The 19,927-nt window shown below is 46.8% G+C and overlaps 1 protein-coding gene across 1 annotated transcript in view; it reads left to right on the top strand.

Moving 5' to 3' along the window:
- Positions 1–19,927, top strand: part of LOC104050566 (alpha-2-macroglobulin) — a 32,886-nt gene continuing 12,959 nt past the window's right edge. The window contains exons 1-20 of the mRNA XM_064462793.1: positions 1–130; positions 1,783–1,966; positions 3,030–3,189; positions 4,064–4,116; positions 4,649–4,669; positions 5,038–5,206; positions 6,294–6,378; positions 7,202–7,325; positions 9,344–9,458; positions 9,698–9,807; positions 10,323–10,481; positions 11,891–12,118; positions 12,458–12,521; positions 13,014–13,156; positions 14,973–15,122; positions 15,767–15,937; positions 16,547–16,688; positions 18,471–18,567; positions 18,916–19,144; positions 19,414–19,540. Of these exons, the coding sequence (XP_064318863.1) occupies positions 42–130; positions 1,783–1,966; positions 3,030–3,189; positions 4,064–4,116; positions 4,649–4,669; positions 5,038–5,206; positions 6,294–6,378; positions 7,202–7,325; positions 9,344–9,458; positions 9,698–9,807; positions 10,323–10,481; positions 11,891–12,118; positions 12,458–12,521; positions 13,014–13,156; positions 14,973–15,122; positions 15,767–15,937; positions 16,547–16,688; positions 18,471–18,567; positions 18,916–19,144; positions 19,414–19,540 (2,620 nt within the window). The 5' untranslated portion in view covers positions 1–41. The remainder of the gene's footprint in view (positions 131–1,782; positions 1,967–3,029; positions 3,190–4,063; positions 4,117–4,648; positions 4,670–5,037; positions 5,207–6,293; positions 6,379–7,201; positions 7,326–9,343; positions 9,459–9,697; positions 9,808–10,322; positions 10,482–11,890; positions 12,119–12,457; positions 12,522–13,013; positions 13,157–14,972; positions 15,123–15,766; positions 15,938–16,546; positions 16,689–18,470; positions 18,568–18,915; positions 19,145–19,413; positions 19,541–19,927) is intronic.

The following is a 19,927-nucleotide window of genomic DNA, read 5'->3' as shown; positions in this document are numbered from 1 at the left end:
GGCTGGGTGTCTGCTTGACTCACCACCTCCTGCTCTGCACCATGGGGAAGGACGGGCTGCTCATGAAACCAAACATCTTCCTCCTTCTCCTCTTCTTCCTTCCTGGAGACACCTCGCCCACCACAGAGCCGTAAGCTGTGCAGGGGGGTTCTCTGAGCAGGCAGGAGACCTGGGTTCTACTCCTGTCTGTTGCTCTTATCTTCTGCCCACTTTCTTTTACACAGGAATAAAGACACCAGGGCTGGGTAAAGTATCTTCTACAAACAGCAACTCCAGTGCTTCAGGGGCACCCAAAAGAGTCTGTGACCTGAGATATGAGTAAAATTTCAGAAAGAAAACAGAAAAACTAAAAAAGGAGGGAAAGGTTTATAAGAATGCCTTTTGCTGCTTCAGAGAATTTCAGAGCATTTCAACAAAATTTTCTGCACCGATTTGCCTTTTAAGGCAACTTTTTGTAACTGTTTACACATTCAGTTTTTCTTAAGAAACAAACTTTTTTGAAAAGGCAATGAAAGGTTTCATTTTGGGCTGACTACCCTACTCCCAGGCTGAAATGCCCAGGAGATGGGAGTGTTTTTTTGATTGATAATGAGGAAAAAAGGGAACAAATAAGAGACGTGGCATGACCAGACATGGCTTTACTTTTGAATTCACATTTTTCAGCTCAGCCAATGGAAGGAAAATTTCCTTCTCACCCAGGGTTATGTGGCACTGTAAGGCTGTGACTGTTAAGGTCTGTGAGGGTATATTATGTTTCCTCGCTTCTTCACCCTCTTTTGCCCTGTTTGTATGTGACAGGAGCGTGTGTTCTGTGCACGTGTGCATGTGTATGGCAGGAGCAGCGCATGAGGAATCCTGACATCCCAGAGACTTTCTTCTTTGGCTTTTTGGCAATGTCTTTTCCTCCCCAGCAAAGCAAGGCTGTGCTGCTGCAGCGCTTTCATCAAATGCAGGGTAAGCAGACAGCAGAGTTGGGATCTGAGGGGCCAGAGCTTTCTCCCTGCAGACCAACTGATGGACATAAAGGTGCCAGAACTTCCCCTACCACTAAAGGCAATGCCTTACCTTACTGCTGAGTTTTCAAGGGCTCTTTTCTCAGCTGCTTGCTGTTCTGGGGATGCCCATCAGAGGCCAGTCCTTGCCCACCCAAAAGGGAGCACTGTTGCCATTAGGCGGATCAGGTTTGATTCCCAGATGCAGTGCTGGGCACGGGAACACAACCGGCAGGTTGCTCCACTGGGAGGGAGGCTGCATAGGGCTGAGCAGGGACCAGGGGCTTGCTTCCCTGAAAACCTGAAATTTGCTCCACTGTTTTTTGCTTAAGATCTGGCACCACGCTGTGGTAGTTTTGGGTCTCTGTGAAGAATGAGAGTAATGCTGGAGATGGTTTGCAGCGTGTAGTCAATGGCTTTTTTTTCACTAGGCACCAACACTTGTGTGGCTCCTGAATCCTACTAACAGTGCCTAGTAAAGGTGACAATCGATTTTTCCCCACTGGTGTTATTCAGGGTGCCAGAAGGAAGTGCTGCTGGAAAAACATATCGCTTCCAGACATTTGCATTGAGGATTTCCTGTGGTATTTTACTTTTGAGACTTGCCCCTCTGCTTTCCCCTGCTGTTACAGACGTGCTGAAAGTCTTGTTACACTCCTAGAAAATACATCTCTCTCCCTGTACTGCGAAGGCTGTAGTCATCAGATAGGTTTATTTGCTTTTTTTTCTTTTGTGCAGCTCCTGTTATCTGTTCCCGTTCCTCTGACCTGTCCTTCTCCCCTGTTCCTAGGCAGTATATGGTGCTACTGCCCTTTCTGATACACACTGATACTCCTGAGAAAGTCTGTGTACAGCTGACCCACCTGAATGAGTCTGTGACACTGAGCGCCACACTTGAGCATCAAGGGGAAAACAGGAGCTTGATTGATGACGTGGTGTCGGAGAAGGATGTGTTCACCTGCATCCCGTTCTCTGTGAGTATCTCATCCTTGTGGGATGATCCCTTATGCCAGGGATAAACTGTAAGGGTACTGAGTAGTAATGAACAGAGTAACACTGTGTAGGTATTCACTTCCCTCTTGGCCGAAGGTATGTTCATGTCCATCCTCAACACACTCTCACTGCTGAGATCTCTTTAGCATGCCACCTGAATGGGCAATGCTGAATCCTGGAAAGCCAGCCCCTCTCTAGGACAGGAGAAAGAAGAGGTTTTAGTACTGATGCTCCTGATGGCTGGCTGGTGAACAGCTTCTCCAGCTGCCTCTCCACATCATCCTTTGACAGCCACAGATTGTCACCTGAGTGCCTTCAAATTGGGGTAGAGCTTTTAGACCTCAGATACTTTTTGCCTTGTGGATATAGAACACCGAAATACTGTGAGAACATAAAGCTGTGATTTCCCTCTGTCCGAAGAAGAGAACGAAGCAGGACATCCATAGCTTAACGTAATCGATAGCCCCAGTGACTATAACAAGTCGCAGGCAACTAGGAAACTTGGTCATCTGGCTCAGAACACAGGTTACATCTTTCGCCTGAAGGCTGAAGAACTGGCCTTCAGGACACTGAGCAGGTTGGCGTCTGTGCCTGGGTTTTTCAGATATAGGCTGGAGATTGAATTTTGTCATTTGGAGAGAGATGTATAGAGATTTGGCGTGTTTGGTTTAGAAAAGGAAATGTTCTGCAAGGTTTGGGGACATTATCTGAAAGAGGAGGGAGATTATTGCCTTGCCCCTGTCAATGTCAAAAGGAAAAGGACAGAAGAAAAATTTTGGCGGGGGCAGTAAGAATTTCTTAAAATTGAGTGGCAGAGCTGGGAGTTCCTTTGCTGCACAATACTTGCACAATCACTGCACAGCAGTAGGAAAGAGCAGGAATATGGGACAAGTAAAGATCAGTCTCTTTTTCCTGATAATATTTTCCCTCACCTCTGTGTTGGGTTCATCAGGATTATACTGGATCTCTTATTTCATGAAGGCCAATTCAGCTCAGGAAGCCTTTAATGTTGGTCCATAACATAGTTGCCTTCTTACTCTCCAGCTTCCAAAATCAAATAGTCAGCCACCAGTCACATTTATCACTGTGACGGTGAAGGGGGCGACACTGCATTTCAGGAGCCGCAAGTCGGTGCTGGTCAAGAATTCTGAGAGCTTGGTCTTTGTCCAGACAGACAAACCCATCTACAAGCCTGGACAGACAGGTACCGGGGAAGGGGTGGAGATTTGCATTTGAAGCAAAAATATGTCCTAAAACTGTGCTGGCCAGTTGTCAAGTGCTTTCAGCGGGGGTCAGAAGTGCAGTCTGGTGGCTGAGGCTTATGTTTTTAATGCCCCGTATGGGAAAAATTGGGGAACCTTAAGGTACATGCATGTATCTTGGGCACCTGCACACACTGCCTCTGTCACTGAGAGCTCTGTTGTTGTGGTCCATGCAGTTAGGGTTTGCATTAAAATCAGAGAAAGTCTGGGCATTTGTCCTATAGAGAACAGGGCCAAAATTCAGACTAAGTCATGAAATAGCTTTCAAAGTGGCAGCTGATTTTGCTCAATGAAGACAGAGAGAACTATATAAACCATTTATTTCTTCTGGGCCGCTGATCTCCTAAATTAGGCCTGGACAGGAACTGGTGTTCTAAAAGAGACACTGAATTCTCTATCCATGCAGAGCCAACACAAACTTGCGGCCAAGTGCTGAAGCAATTGGCTTGCATTCATCCTTCCTAAGAAGTCAGTCTAGTTACAACAGAACTAGAAGACCCATGTGAATTCCAATGTAAAAATGTATCCTTGCAAAGCAGACAAAGTCAACTTAAATTTAACTTTGGTCCTGATTGATGAGATTCTGAAGCCCATGATCAGCAAGGTGTTCACGCTGCCGTGGGTTTGCTGCGAACATCCTCTTATTAATGTAATTTGTTACATGGGTAAGCTTCTAGCAGGGCTTAACTTTCTAGTGAATGGAATTTCTTTAGGAGGGAACGGCTCTGTTCTCTGTTGTACCATTTGTTTTTGCAACTGATGCTTTTGGGTTGGTGACTGCACTGTGGAACCTCACTGTCTGCCTTCCTCCACCAGTCCTGTTCAGAATTGTTTCTCTGGATAAAGACTTCCGTCCCTTGAATGAGGTGGTAAGTACGATACTTCCTTTTTGCTAGTTATTTGGCCTTAAGTCATCTACATGGGGAAAGGGAGGAAAGAAGTGTCTCTGGGGGAGAGCTCTCAGTACACTGAGATAGTTGTACAATTCCTGGGTTACCTCAGGTCTTGTTAACAGGATCTGCTCTTCAAATTTCTGCATAAGGCTGCCTTCTGTGTTCTTGGAAAGGTTTGTCAAACCGCAAATGAACGGTGCTGGTGAAAACACCTCAGAGGTGAGCAAGTCTGCATTATCACAGTGTACACCTGCTCTTACTAGAGTAAGAGCAGATCATACAGGGTTAGTAATTTCAGCTGACTTTTCTGCCTGAGATGAAGGATTGCCCCCTGTCTTGATGTACCTCAAAATGCTGTTGCTCCACACCAGGGACTTTCTTCCTTACTCCATTGGGTGATCAGCTTGTTCCCTGAAATGTGGTCATAGCCCTGGTCATTTGACTGTGTTGCTTGCCCTCTGTCTAAAGGTGAATTCTAAACATGCTGTTTCCTTTCTTCTCCTTCCAGTTTCCGCTGGTCTATATCGAGGTACGTACAAACATTCAATTCGTGCTCACATCTATCACACCTCAGCCGGGGCAGCATAACTACCAGTTGCCTCAAGACAATTCTTGTCTATTTTATTTATGAAGCAGGTCCATAACATTAATTAATTGAAATATACAGAGCTTTAACTCATATGGTGGCAGCCATGTACTCTGGGCCCAGGTTACAGCTCCTTCTATTGTGCAGCCCAGGGATCCCCACACAACTCTGCTAGCGCCCCCCACTCCTACCCTGCAGCCTCCTGAAACACAGGGGCTGGGCCTCCCCTCACTGCTTTTGCTAGTGCTTTTTAGTTCTCATTGCAAACTCCCACTGTTCTCACAATCTCCTTGTGGTCTCATTATCCGTAGGACCCAAAGAAGAACCGTCTGTACCAGTGGGCAAAGGCAGAGTTAAAGGAGGGGTTAATCCAGCTGTCCTTCAACCTCACCTCTGAACCTATGCAAGGGACCTACACGGTGGTGGCACAGAAGGCCTCTGGGAAGAAAATTCAACACCCTTTCTCTGTGGAGGAGTATGGTAACTGTTGCTGCAGTTTCAAGTTCCTAACAGCTAGTCTTGTGGGGCATGAAAGCTTAACTGAACAGGGTGGTAGAACTGGCCAGGATGTCCACCATGGCTGGGAAAATGTCTCTGTGTCCTCTCCCTCCCAAGCACCATGCCTTTCTGAGGAGTGAAGACTGAAGGACTTGAGCGACCTGTCTCCACTCCCTCCCTAAGCCCCAGGCCCAGCAGTGCAGCTCTTCTGACTGCCCAGCTCAGCAGGGCTCCCATCAGGAGGAGCAAGTGTCTTGGATCAGTCTGTGCTGGCAACTACAAGTCTCACCTCCTTTCAGACGTGACTTAAGGCCACAGCCTCATCTCCGGCTGGCTACACACCCGTCAAGTGTCACACTATGAGTCTGGGTCTCCCCTGCCTGAGGCCCAAAGCCCTGAGCTTTTGCTGTAGGCTGGGGCTGTCTGTAAATTAAGATCTTGCCTGTACTCCCCCACAAGCTAAGCCTGTAAGCCCTATTATGCCTTAGTGCCTTAACCTCTCTCTGGTACTCTTCACCCCCGTGCCAGTTCCATCTGCTTGGCGAGAAAATGGTATCCTAATACAGAGCCGTGCATGGTCACAACCAACATAGCTTCCCAGCCCAGCAAGCCAGCTGCAGACCTTGTTACATGGTCTGACATGATGTGGCTCGTGCAGCAGAGCTAAGTTCTGGAAGATGAGCCTGGAAGTCCTTTGACCTCTTCCAGCTGTGCCCTGAATCCCTCCTAGTTCTCTCAAGACAGTCACCATCCACTTCCCCTCCTGCAGCTGGGTTTGGATATGATGTCACCCTGTGCTAAGTCACCAGGGAAGCTATGGGGTCTTCCTATTTTGCAAATGGGAAAGACCTACAGGCTTTGGAAATGCAGAGTCTGGGCTGCAGACCCAGCTCTGTATGTTTATGAGAGACTTCTATTGACTGAGGTCTCTATTTTACTATATTTTGCTGTGGGACTGATCACCCATGTGTTATCTAAGAAGCTGCTGTATTTTAATAGCTGGTGTAATAATCCTGTCTTCGTATGTTATTCCCCACCACATAGACTGTTCTCCTTTGTTCTGCTGCAGTGCTGCCAAAATTCGAAGTGACAGTAAAAATGCCCAAGGTGATCACCATTCTTGATGAGAAGGTGAAGGTGACAGTTTGTGGCCTGTGAGTGTCATTCTTTCAAGTCCTTCTTGGTTTCAGGTTTTTCTTCAGCTGCTGCTGAAAATCCAGTTGGTAGACTGAGATATGATGCCTCACTATCTTTCTCAATCCTTTTGGGGTCCCAGGACCAGACTACATCTACCATTAGACAAAAGGCAACGATTATTGCTTGGGGCACTCTATATGTAACATGCAGAAACATATTCTTCTGTTTTCTGGGAGGGTATTTTTTGAATAGAGGATTTAAGACCAGCTGCAGTGCTATGGAAGAGGTCATCAGTTTAGTTTCCCTGGGAACGATGTTTTAACTGTGGCTTCTGCTCATCGTTGCTGAGGGGAAACCCTAAGTGCTGCAGATGCCCTCTTTGGGCAACCTCATTCGATTCCGCATGGCATGTTCCGTGCATCCTGCAGGGGCAGCCATGACTCAGGCTGAAGGGCAAGCCAAAAGACCCCGAGCACATGCACAGACAAACCAGTGCCATCAGAACTGGGCGGTGGGGTGGATACTTGCAACATGTTCTCCAAGGTGAGGGGTGCTCTCAACTAAATCATCATTAGGGTAAATGATTTCTGCAGGCTTGTATGTTATCCCAGGGATGCAATCAGGACTATAAGCTTCAGTGCTCCTGCCCCTGTTGCCAAGTTGATCCTAAAATGTTACCGTTTTTCTTTCTGCTTTGTATTTCCTCTGTTGATGATGCTGTGTCCTGGAGGGAGCTCTAGGGAAGAGTCCTGGCTCCACTATAGGTGAGCTAGTAATTTTTCTCCATCCCTCTTACATTCCTAATGTCTGTGTTTTTCTCCCAATCCTCTCTGCTGGTAGATACACATTTGGGAAGCCTGTTCCCGGCCTTGTGAGCTTCCGTGTCTGCCGGAAGTTTGAACAAGCAGCCACCAGCTGCTACGGTGAAGAGGCGAAGGCAGTGTGCGATGAGTTCTCTGGACAGGTGAGTCAGGATTGCTCTTGTGGGTAGAGTGAGAGGAGAAAATGTTTTCCTGAGCATGCCTGGTAGGCACAGGCTTGCTCTGACGGAGTATGAGTGTGAGGAGGGGAGACAGTTCATGTATTTTAAGGAAGCCTGAAGAAGGAGAGAAGATTGGGTGCAAGATGAAGTGTGAAAGGTAAAAATAGGGGGAAGGTCTGCGCAGTAAGAAAGATGTGTGCAAAGGCAAGAAGCTGAAGGGGAAGGAAGAGATGAAAGAAACAAAAAAAAAAACCGGTCAGATGGAGTATAGGGAGTGTAAGAAAGAAGTGATAGGAAAGGCATGAGCGATGAGAGCAGCGTTGGAGCTGGCTTATATTAGAGGCAGTGCGTGGGATGCGAAGTTGGTATTAGAAGCAGGAAAGGAGCAGAAACCAGGGGAGGGGTGATGCAGTTTGGCATAACGGAAATGAATATGGATTTAGCAGCAGTGGTTAAGACAGGCAGGAAAAAACTATCACTTTTTCACTCTTCAGACTGGCAAGCCTACAAAGGGCAAAACTGAATGGTGTTTGGAGCATGGACAGGTACAACGGTGCTAGCTTAATTGACAGAAACTGAGGTAATAGCAATCGTGGAAATATGCCGGGACAAGAAAGCAAGTATAAGACATGCCTATGGTCATAGAATCATAGAACGGTTTGGGTTGAAGGACCTTTAGAGGTCATCTAGTCCAACCCCCCTGCAGTGAGCAGGGACATCTTCAAGTCGATCAGGTTGCTCAAAGCCCCGTCCAACCTGACCTTGAATGTTTCTAGGGATGAGGCCTCCACAACCTCTCTGGGCAACCTGTGCCACCACTTCACCACCCTCACTGTAAAAATTTTTTCCTTATATCCAGTCTAAATCTACCTTCCTTTGGTTTAAAGCCATTACCCCTTGTCCTGTCACAACAGGCCTTGCTAAAGAGATTATCCTTATCCTTCCTATAGTTCCCCTTTAAGTACTGAAAGGCCACAACAAGGTGTCCCCGCAGCCTCTCTTCTCCAGGATGAACAACCCCAGCTCTCTCAGCCTGTCCTCACAGGAGAGGTGCTCCAGCCCTCGGATCATTTTTGTGGCCTCCTCTGGACCCGCTCCAACAGGTCCACGTCCTTCCTGTGCTGAGGGCTCCAGAGCTGGATGCAGTACTCCCGGCGGGGTCTCACCAGAACAGAGTAGAGGGGCAGAATCACCTCCCTCGCCCTCCTGGCCACGCTGCTTTTGATGCAGCCCAGGACAAGTTGGCCTTCTGGGCTGCGACTGCTCATGTCCAGCTTTTCATCCACCAGTACCCCCAAGTCCTTCTCTGCAGGGCTGCTCTCCATCCCTTTATCCCCCAGCCTGTATTGATATCCTGGGTTGCCCCCACCCAGGTGCAGGAGTCCTTGGGGTCTGCTACAGTATGATCCCCACTATTGCCTCTGCCACTGCTGTTGTTATGCATGCTTACAGAAAATATGAACACTGTGGTGCTAACCTCTGTTCCAGGCATCTCTTCCCTTTTCTGTGGAGACCTGCCTTTTACATGAAGGTGCTGAAGAGAGGTGGCAAGCTTTGGGAATACTTTTCCAGCAATCGTCATCTTTCTACACATACACAGGCTTTGGTTTATGTATCACTTTTACAGCTTGCACATTTTCAGTCAGCAGTTATATTCTAGTGTTCCTGACGCCTGGCAAGCAATTCCTGCATGGCATACACTTGAATAATACCCTATGCTTCTGTATCAAGTGTTTGGAATTTCAAACTTCACACATACTTCAAGAAAAATCTTCCAGCTTGCAAACTCGTTGCTCTGACATTGCTGCAAGTGCTTCAAAATGCTCTTTGCCACGTTATTTATGTGCTTTTCCAGTTTTGATAAAACCAGCAGAGCGAATGATCTGTGAGATTATGGGCTTCTCTTCCAGTTCAGAGCAACGCACAATGATGGATTCACTAAGCTGGATAAACTTTATGTAAATGAGACTATAACGGTCTTGTTTGTTGTCCTCCAACAGACAGACAACCATGGCTGCATTTCTGAAACAGTAAAGACCAAGTTATTCCAGCTCAAGAGAAGTGGATATGAGAATAAGCTCCATGTGGAGGCTAAAATTAAAGAGGAGGAAACAGGTATGAATCATCTGGATCCAAGAGCCATGTAATAAGCCCAGGAGAGACCAGCAGAGGGGCCTGCCAAGTAGGAAGGAGGGAGGAAAGCGGACTCTTGCTTTTCTGGAATCCTAAAGTTTTCCTACCTGGAGGCCAGGAGCATCAACAACATTGCTTGTCCAGGAAAGGAGTGTTGGCGTGGAGTAAAAGTAATTCTGGTCAGGCAGAGGCAAACTAATTCTTCGTGCTTCTTCCTGCAGGAGTGGAGTTGACAGGAACAAGCTTCTCTGAGATCACAACCACCATTAGCAAAATCACCTTTGAGCATTCAGACTCCCACTACAAACCTGGAATCCCCTTCTTTGGGCAGGTAGGGAGACCATGAGAATGGAATGCATGAGTGCTAAACAATCATGCTGCTGGACCTCCTGGACAGATACATGCCTCGCTCTGCAAAGATGCTGGACCTCAGTGCTGCTAATCCCTGTGGGCCTCCTGTCCCCTGCACGCTCTCAAACCAGGGAACAGCAGCTGAGAGTACAGCCCTCATCCTCCTTACCCCCCTGTCCTTGCACTTCCTCTTCTCCAGTCAAGTAAAATTCTGTTTTCCAATCTCCTGTTTAATAAGAGGCCTGAGGGGTGTGAGCACCTGTCAATATCCATGCCCACTTCTCTGACCCAGAGGTGGAGATAAGAAAGGGCCAAAGATATAAGATGCAGAAAGTTTGCAGCTCGCTGTGAAAGAGATAGAAGATGCACATGTAAAGTGCAGTAGAGGCTTCCTTGTCTGACATGAGCCCAACATCCTTAGCTTGGTGGTCTATCAGTCTATCGGTCTATCAGGCATTCCTTTCCTTCTATACGGTACTGTTTTTACTTCTCCAGGTGAAACTAGTGGATGGGTCTGGTGCTCCAATCGCCAATGAAATTGTGAGGATTTCTTTAGGAGGACACCAGGAAATCAACTACACCACAAATGAAGAGGGCAGGGCACAGTTTGCCCTGAACACTTCCATGTTGGACTCCGATTCTGTTGGAATTAGGGTGAGTCCTGCGAGCAGAGGAGGTGATGAAGTGACTCACAGGGCTGGGAGGGGAGTACCTGTGAAGTTTCTACTAGATTTGCAAAAGTATTTAGCTTCTTGTTTGTGGTTGGTTGTGCCAACCTTGACATCAGTGTGGTGGAAATAGCCATACAAGCAGCGAGGTTGCCATGTCACAATTGCGCTTAGCTTCTAAGTATTTGATTTCCGCTTGGCAATAGCAGTATAGAGTTAGAAGGAACATCACGAGATCGTAATAGTCCATTCTGCTCCAAGGGATCACCAGCCCTACCTAGACAAATCTGTTTCAAGGGTGTGTCTAACTCCCATGGTGGAGTGCTGCTAGTGCTTTACTGTCTTTTCAATTAAATGATTTCCCAAGCATCTCATCTAAATAACCTTTGTGGTCAGTTAAGGCAATCTGTGGTTCTCAGGGTTTAATTCAGCATTCCGAGTTTCTAAGCAGTTATAAATTTTTTTTTTCCTTTTTGCTGCCATAAAGAGAAAAAGAGTATGAGCGATTCACAGAAATTCTCTCCCTGGTGTGGAATTAGTTTATCTGGGAAAAAAAAGTGCTGCTGAGCATCCTATTGTTAGTGGAAAATGTAATCTGTGTGCAATACGCACATTTTGTAATACCTCACCCTGTAATAGGGTAGATTGTCTAGAATTATATTTGCTTTTCTCCCAACAATTCTCTTGTCACAGATTAAAACCATTAAAAATTATCCAGGAGCTACGACTAGGTGCTTGAAGTTTTCAGAATTTTGCAGGGTAAAGAAAAGGAAGGAATTCCCAAGTATAGTGAGAAAGATAAGGAATTGAGGACATGTGAGGCACATGAAATGCTGGAGTAGCACCCTTCGAAATGTGAAATATCTTCCCCTTGCTCTCATTTTTAAGAAGACCTGGAACTTTCTCAGCTCCTAAACTTCTATTCAATTTAGGTTTTGAATTCTCAGATGGAGACTTTTCCTCCTTTTTCATGGCACCCTTAGCTTGAGCTTGCACTGGTAATCTCTGAACTGAATAGCACTATCCCCTCTCCAGCACCAGTGATGAGAAGAAAAATGAAAATTTCTCGTCTCTTTAAACTAACAGGATATTAGAGAGGGCAAGATATTAGAGTAAAGAGCCCTTGAGGCGATACTGATAGTAAACAAACAACTGCTATGATTCAGCTTGTTTGAGACAAACTCCAGCTTCTCTGAGAGTGAGATCATTCCCAATGACTTGCTAAGGATACCACCACCCTGTCTTGCATCTTCCAAGCTCATGGATTCTTTTTCATAAACTACCTTGTTGCTTAAATACGAAACATACCAAACCTTTAATCCTAGGCCATGAATTTTGGCTCCAGTTCAGCCACCTGTGTTTGAGGATCTATGTGTGTATTTTCTCATTTTCCAGGCGACTCATAAAGTATACCCCTACTGCCATGCCGGTTCCTGGGTTGCTCCATATTATGAAGAAGGCTATCTGCAACTAAAGCGCTTTTACTCTCCTAGTAGTAGCTTCCTCAAAATTGAGCCCAGGTCTGAGACACTCAGCTGTGGCTCCTCCATAGAGGTCCGCGTGCACTATATCCTTACTCCAGAGGCCATAGGAGAGCAAAAGAAAATTGTCTTCTACTACCTGGTAAGCTTGCACCTGCCATACAGGGAGGTTGTCACTGGTAACCGTAGCGGGGCTGGAGACAGAACCTGTGGTTTGTTGCAGCAGGCTTTAAACACTTCCCCATCATCCTTCACATGTTCTTTTCCCACAAAAAGGAGGGTCTGTCTTAGGAGCAGAAGAGTAAGGATGTCCCAGTGCCCCTGGGTGAGCAGTGGGATTCTGCCTCGGGGAGGCATAGAGCTGCTGAGCAGGGTGCGAGCAGCAGACATACAGCCCAGTTGCTCTCCTCTCAGGTTCCCCCACTTCAAGGTTTGGCTCATGCGTAACCTCAGTCACAGCAGGGTTTCTCTTTCCATTCAGGTGATGGCCAAGGGAATCATTAAGCAAGCGGGCACCCACATGCTGGATTTGGACCAGGGAAGTGGTGAGTTCCTCTCCCCTGCCAAATTGTCGCTGTCCTGGGAGGCTAGGCTACCATGCCAGGCTTACAGATATATATCCAGGGATCCATGTCTCCACGTCCTCTAACATACGGGAAGAGTTTGAGCTTTCTTTTCCCTGCCTTTATTTAGGCTTTGCACAGATTTGCTCTAATTGCCTGTGCCAGCTGTCTTTCTTCTGACACTGTATTTCTGGGGCTCCAAGCACTCCTAGGAGACACAGACTGATGGTCTCTTTTTAGAAACTGAACCAAAATTCAGCACACTTATGGACTGGAAAACAGGACTTGAAAGAGGCCTTTTCAGTTAGACTGTGAGACACATGCATTACTGGGAGCACCAATTAATCCCACTTGGAGGCCTGCAGTTTCATCGTGGCTGGGTTGAAGTTCAGCATGAAGTCAAACCTAGAATTTTGGCTGCTCCAAGAGCAGGCTTCCTGTACCTTAACCTTTTGCTCTTGTTTTGTTTACTAGCCAATGGGGTCTTCTTGCTCCAGCTGCCTGTACAAGCTGATATTGCTCCAGTGGCCCAAGTGCTTGTCTACACCACTGCCCCCAGCACGGAGGTGATTGCTGATTCAGCCAAGTTTGAGGTAGAAAAGTGTTTCAGCAATAAGGTAAGTGTCCACTTGTGGAGGGAGCAGCCATCAGGCTGCAGCGTGGCCAAGCTCATATATTTAGATTTAGCCTGGCTAGGCTCATTTATTTAGATATGCTACCACTGGACAAGCCACCTATCAGTTGTTCTAGGTAGCTTCACTGCTTACTGGTTTGTGCTAGCTTGGAGAGCAGCTGCTGGAAAAAAGGCGCTAGCAGGGATGACACTGATAAACACCCTCTTAGCAACTAGTCACAGCCACTGATCTCACAGAGGGTCCCGGGTAAGAAAAAGGGAGGCCACATGACTTAAGTCATACTGCAACCCGTGTATTTCACTCCATTTCCCACAAACTCATTCCAGCAATGAGGTGGCTGCTTGTGTGATCACAGGGCAAAAATGAAACTCATGCAGCCCCAGTCCAGGCTAACACTTGTCAGGTCTTTCAACTGCCATACATCTTATCCTGTCATTTTATTTTCTGTTGTACGTAAATGCAGATAAACCTGCTGAGCAGTGCGCAGTGGTTCTTGTATAGCAATGGTGAGACTGAAAGAGTGCAGGAAAATAAAGCCTTTTTTCTCTGAACATGTGGACCATTGCTCTCTTACAGCCCCACATATTCCTTATGCAGAAGAGCAGATCGATGTATGAGCAGCCCCAAGAACGACCTCAAAAAACCCTGTTGGGCCTTCAGAATCATAGACAGGACACTGCTAAGGGCAGTCCCGTGTCCTGCTAAAACCAAAGCTAAATGCGTTCTTGAGACTGGTGTCACTGCAGGAGCTTGGTCACCTGAATTTTTGTTCATAACTTAAAGGTCATACTATGCACTGCATTAAGTGCCAAGTGATTTACATGCTTAGATACTGCTTTCCTCTCTGAAAGCATCCTGAATTCAAAGCTGTTGTCAGACCAGATAGCGCAGACTTTGGGCTACCTCTATGCTAGACAGTTTTTCCAGTAGCAAGCTTGCTATAGCCCTTGTTCTGCCATTTCCTGAAGAATCTTGTTTTTGCAGTCTCAAGATTATGAGTCCACCCTAGGAGAGGTGGGGGGTGTCAGCAGAAAGCATTCTGTGGTCGGGCTGGGACATGAAGGAGACTGGCAGCTGATGCCGCTTTGTCAGGCAACTTGTTTACTCTAAGGATGCTTTGATCATTGCATGTTAGGGGGGTTTGTACTGCTGAGGAGAAGGAAGATTTATTCAAGTCAGCCATCTTATTAAAAACCATGTGAGATGGTGATGACAACAACTTCTGCTAGAAAGAACTTCCAGGGCAGAGGTTGGTAGAGGGTTGGTAGAGTTGTGAGTTAGGTTTTGGGGAAGGCACACAAGTCCAGCAGGCCTCAACCAACAGGCCAGTTCTTCAGGATCATTACCAGCCAGTAGATATTGCAGAATTGCTCCAGGGCATCACTGCTTCTTGTGTTACCAAAGAATCTGCTAAGCACATTCTTTGCAAGCCTGTTTTCCCTCCACGTACAAGATCTGGTTGCAGTACAGAGACTGGTCCTAGTTCAAGACCATGGCCAGCTGCTTGAACAGATCTAGCCACTATGTGGGATTATCTCATCGCATTCACGGCCGCCAAAACTGCCTTAAAAGTTTTATAAGCAATTGCGATGCTGGAAGTTGCCAAGAACTGTTAGTGCTGATTCCCCTGGTGCTGCAGGAAGGAAACTCAGCTCTGCAATAGCACAGAGGGACTGTGTGTGTGGGGGTGTGTGCATGTGTATGTGGGCTTTGTAAGTTTGGAACTGATGGACTCCACTGAAGGGAAAAATCGTGCAAGGGTAGGACATCTGTGACGTAACTTTTCCTGCGGCTACAGGTGGACCTGAGCTTCTCTCCTTCTGAAGGCCTGCCTTCTTCTGATGCTCACTTGCTGTTCAGAGCCTCCCCGAACTCCCTCTGCGCTGTCCGTGCTGTGGACAAGAGCGTTCTCCTCATGAAGCCAGAAGCTGAACTGTCACCTAGCTCTGTAAGTGCTTAGTCTGTGGAGCAACTTGGAGCCTGGTCAGAGCAAGAGCAGCCCAGTGCTGGGGTGGAAACTGTGAACCTCTTGTCAATGCTGACACAGGAAAGCTGCCCTGTGCTGTTTCTGGTCTTCCTTCAGTGGGCAAAAAGAGGAGAAGTGGGCAGCAGCTGTTTCTTAGGGGTTTTGTGCAACTGTAAGGGTGGCAATTAGGAAGCTCTTTTAAGGTGGCTGCTTCTCTTGGCCAGAGCCAAACACTGTTGTGAGTTTGACGATGATTTTTCAGTTATCCTCTGCATTCTCGGAGTAGTGTCTGGAAGTGTCAGAGAGTTTATTCCCCTTGTGCCAAGCAGGAAACGACAATCCTTGAGTAAGGACAAAGGACTGCAGGTGGGCTGGCCACTGTCATTTTTTTACACATTTGAGCCATAATAACCAGAGTAAGTTGCTCTCCATAACGAAAGAGGCAGTATCTCCAAATTTGGATCTCTTTTTTGATCCCAGATTCCCATTGCTCCCACCATGTGGAGGACCATGGCATTGTTCTTGTACATGAGGTGACTGTTCTGGTGCTTGCATCCAACTCCCTCAGTTGTGTTTTGCGAGAGTGGATACTGAAAATGTCAAATACCCTGGCTCTTTCTGCCTAGGTGTACAGCTTGCTGCCAGTGAAGGAGTTGCATGACTATCACCATGGTCCAGACGTGCTCTTGGAGGAGCCGCTGGAGAATTGCATCCCCTTGAAGAAGATAGTTCTGAATGGGATCACCTATTCTCCAGTAGTGGAGATGAATGAAGAGGACACTTACAGCATCCTCAAGGTATAGCATGGCTAGGGAGTGGAGTGGGAGAAGGACTGAGAATGCTCAAGCCTTCTGTGGCGTGATGCAACATAACAAGGGGAGGGTTTGTGAATATGAATGATCTGACACTGATTTTTATCCAGAGGCAAGTTGAGTGAGAGTCATAAGCTTCACCTGTCTTGCCAGCTTTGCTCTTGACTTGGTGGAGAAGGGATCAGTCTCAAAGGTTTCTTCTTACAGGAGAAGCTTTGAGGTTGACTTGAAATGAGGTTCTAACAGGACGTAAACAATCCTGTGCCATTACAGTTACCCCAGATAAAGCCCTTGAGCTGCATCGTAGCCACAGACATTTCCTTCCAGAGACAAAACTCTGTATGTACTTCCTGGCTCATCCTGACCCCTAGGCTGGAATTGGACTGGAACCAGTACCCTAGAGAAAGAGGGGATCTATGCTTTGGCCTGTCTGAGACACCCACAGACCCAGGGTTGAGGGGTTTACCTCAAGGTCCAACCGACACACAGTAACAGCTTCTGTTTTTGAGGCAGTAAAATACCAATGTCAGTTCTGCTGTGTAAACCTCAACAGGACTCAGTAACAAATAAACTTGTTGGATTTCTCTCCCATAGGAAATGGGTTTAAAGGTTTTCACAAACACCAAGGTGAGGAAACCTTGGTATTGCAGCACTGAGAATTATGTGCCTGCAGGAGTCCGCCTTGCACCACCTCCAATGATGTCTAGAGGACCTCTGTATGCAATGAGGACAGCCGGTAAAGGAACTGGGTCTTGTTATCAGCTCTGTTCTGAACAGAGATCCTGACTGTATTTTGGGGTGAATACTCAAACAAGAGCTGGGGCTGTGGGTTGAACCCTTGGAAGTAGTGCTGAAGTAGTGGGTTCACAGACGTCAGCTTCTGCATGAGTATGGGGCATATCCCTGTTGCTGGGTTGTGAAGGTCTACAGACAAGCTTTGATAATTCCACATTAGAAATCTGCAGAGCCAGGTACTTTTCAAAGACTGTGGCAGAGCAGAGGATATTATTCCGCTGATGATTTCTCTGCTCACTAGGCCTTTGCACTAGACTTCTTTTCCTAGATATCGCTTAAGGGGTTTCCAATATCATCTTCAGTCTGCCCTCATTGACTCACCCGGTTTTATGGATGGTCAAAACCAGATGAATTGATGAGAAAAATTTCAGTGACAAGTTGGTAGATTTTGGAGGCTTTGAATGGTAAGCTGCGAGTGGCAGAAGTCCAGTCTGAAATGGACCCACCCTATTTCTAAGGGCTATCTCTACTCTTACACTGTAGCTGTGTGGGAGACAGAACTGGTCATGTCATCATCCAGAGTCTGATATTAAGGGAAATACCTGGAAAATCTAGGTTATTCTAGCTGGATAACTGATTCAGAGAGTTCTCCCTTGGCACAAGAACCTGTACTTTTGTACATATCTAGTTTTAAGACAATTTCAACTCCTGACACGGGTTGCTAAGATGCAGGATAGGTGCTTTTTAATTATTTTAAACTGAAATAGGCAGCAGTAAAAGGAGTAAAATACCGTGATAGACAATGCAAGCAAGCCACTGTCTCTCTTGCTAGAAGCTATGTGATACAGCTCTGATAGCATCTTTCATTCCTGACTTGAGACCTTCTCAGACTTTGGAGGTGCTTGTTGCACAGATAGTACAGATACTTGTTAGCTACATGATTTTTATCTAAAATTAGAAATTGATTTAACCAAAGTAAAGATGGGCAAAACTAGAATTTAGTTATGAGCTTTTCTTCTTTATCTCTTTGGGGGAACTACTGGAGAGAGTTCAGCAGAGAGGTACAAAGATGATCAGGGGACTCTTATGAGGAAAGGCTGAGAGACTTGGGTTTGTTCAGCCTAGAGAAGAGAACACTGAGGGGGGATCTTATCAATGCTTATAAATACCTAAGGGGTGGATGTCAAGGGGATGGGGCCCGGTTCTTTTCAGTGGTGGCCAATGACAGGACAAGGTGCGATGGGCACAAGTTGGAACACAGGAAGTTCCACCTGAATATAAGGAAAAACTTCTTTCCTGTGAGGGTGACAGAGCAGTGGAACAGGCTGCCCAGAGAGGCTGTGGAGTCTCCTTCCCTGGAGACATTCAAAACCCGCCTGGATGTGTTCCTGTGCCCTCTGCTCTAGGTGTCCCTGCTCAAGCAGGGGGGTTGGATGAGATGATCTCCAGAGGTTGTTTCCAACCTCTATGTTACAGCTCTTTGTTCCAACCTCCTTTTTTAAACCTTGCAAAGTGTTGCCCCACGTACTTAGAAGTTCACTGGAGAAGAGCAGGAAATACTGGAAGGCTAGCTCTTGCTAATAAACCCTGACCCTGAAACCTCACCGCAGTTGGTACCAGTGCTCAACACAGCCACAGCAAACATCAGCTGCCAACAAGGCTTCTGATGATCACATAGGTCACTGCTTTCTCAGAGTGAAGCACAGTACTGATGTAGATCTTGCTTGTTTGGAATTATCAGTAGTTGATAACTTTTCCATCTCATCACATTCGGTTAATGCAGATAGACTTTATGACACGTTAAGCACTCCTGAAGAGCTGACCGAGACAGTCCGAAAGTATTTCCCAGAAACTTGGATATGGAGTTTAGTATCTGTAAGGTGGGTACCTGGAGCTCATTCCTTCCTTTTTAATAAAACTGGTTTTATAAGGTGAAGACATGAATCCCTACATGTTTGCCAAGCCTTTTCAATGCCAAAAAGTCCTTCAGTGTTTGTAGAGATCACTTGGCAATCCTCTGAGATGGAATTACCTTCAGCTGTGGTTAGGTTTGTCCAAGGAGTGGTCAAGGGTCTGGAAGAAGACATGGGGTGGCCCTACAGTAACAAACATATTGTGCCCCATCATTCCCACAGGCAGTACTGTTCAGTAGGCCAGAAGGGGCACAAATAGTCACCAAAATGCCATAAAAAATCATCCCTCTGTCCTTGCTCTCTGTGCTTCACCAGCTCTGAGGGAAATGCTGATCTAGGCGTGACCATCCCTGACACCATCACCGAGTGGAAAGCCAATGCGTTCTGTACTTCGGCAGACACGGGCTTTGGCCTGTCCCCAACAGTGTCCCTCAGAGCCTTTCAGCCCTTCTTTGTAGAGCTCACCCTGCCCTACTCTGTGGTGCGTGGTGAGTCCTTCACGCTGAAAGCCACCGTTTTCAACTACCTGACTGCCTGCATCAGGGTAAGTAAGATTCAATTCCTCTCTGTACCTCTGTACCCTCTTGTACACCTCTTACCTTAACCTAGCCTTCTTACCTTATCTCCGAGTAGCCCTAGACCCTTCACCCCTGAAATGCTTATGTTATTCCTCCTACGTCCTCCAAATGCAGAACCGACAACTCCAGCTCCCTGTTCCTTTGCTACTGAAGAAATGGCTATTGCTATGGCTTCCTAGCTCCCTGTCTCTCATGATCACCCTTCCTTGATTGCGTTTCTCTCTACAACTGGCAGGTCAGTGTGACTCTGGCTCAGTCTGCTCATTTCCTGGCTGCTCCAGTGGGAAAGGAAGAAAAATCTCATTGTCTCTGTGAGAACGAGAGGAAAACTGTGGCTTGGCTGGTGACTTCCAAATCTCTAGGTAAAGGTCTCAAAGTGCAAACTGCAAGGATGGTTTCCCTGTGCTGTTCTCCCCATCCAGTGTTGGGTGTTAGAGCAACACAGTTTCCTGGGAAGCACTGCAGCTGCGTGTCTGTCTCATCTGGGGTTATTTGGGAGGCAAAGGCCGGTAGATTCCTAGTGTCCAAGGCTCTGTGAGGCCATCAAGCCTTTCAGCCCTTGGACAACATCTTCTGAAGCCAGAGACATTGCTGGCCAGCAGGGATACTCTGTCAGCTCTACCTCTCCCAGAGATTAGACAACTGCCCTATGGGATCTTCATACTTTGTTTTCACCGTTGTTACATGCTGTGGTAGCAGCTGTGGTGTGCATGTGGCATAGCAGTGTGCTCAACAGCAATGAGGCTGGT

The sequence above is a fragment of the Phalacrocorax carbo genome, chromosome 1 (assembly GCF_963921805.1).
Source record: "Phalacrocorax carbo chromosome 1, bPhaCar2.1, whole genome shotgun sequence".
Lineage (NCBI taxonomy): Eukaryota > Metazoa > Chordata > Aves > Suliformes > Phalacrocoracidae > Phalacrocorax > Phalacrocorax carbo.
Note: the sequence above shows the minus strand (reverse complement) of the source record. Positions and strands in the feature narration are given on the sequence as shown.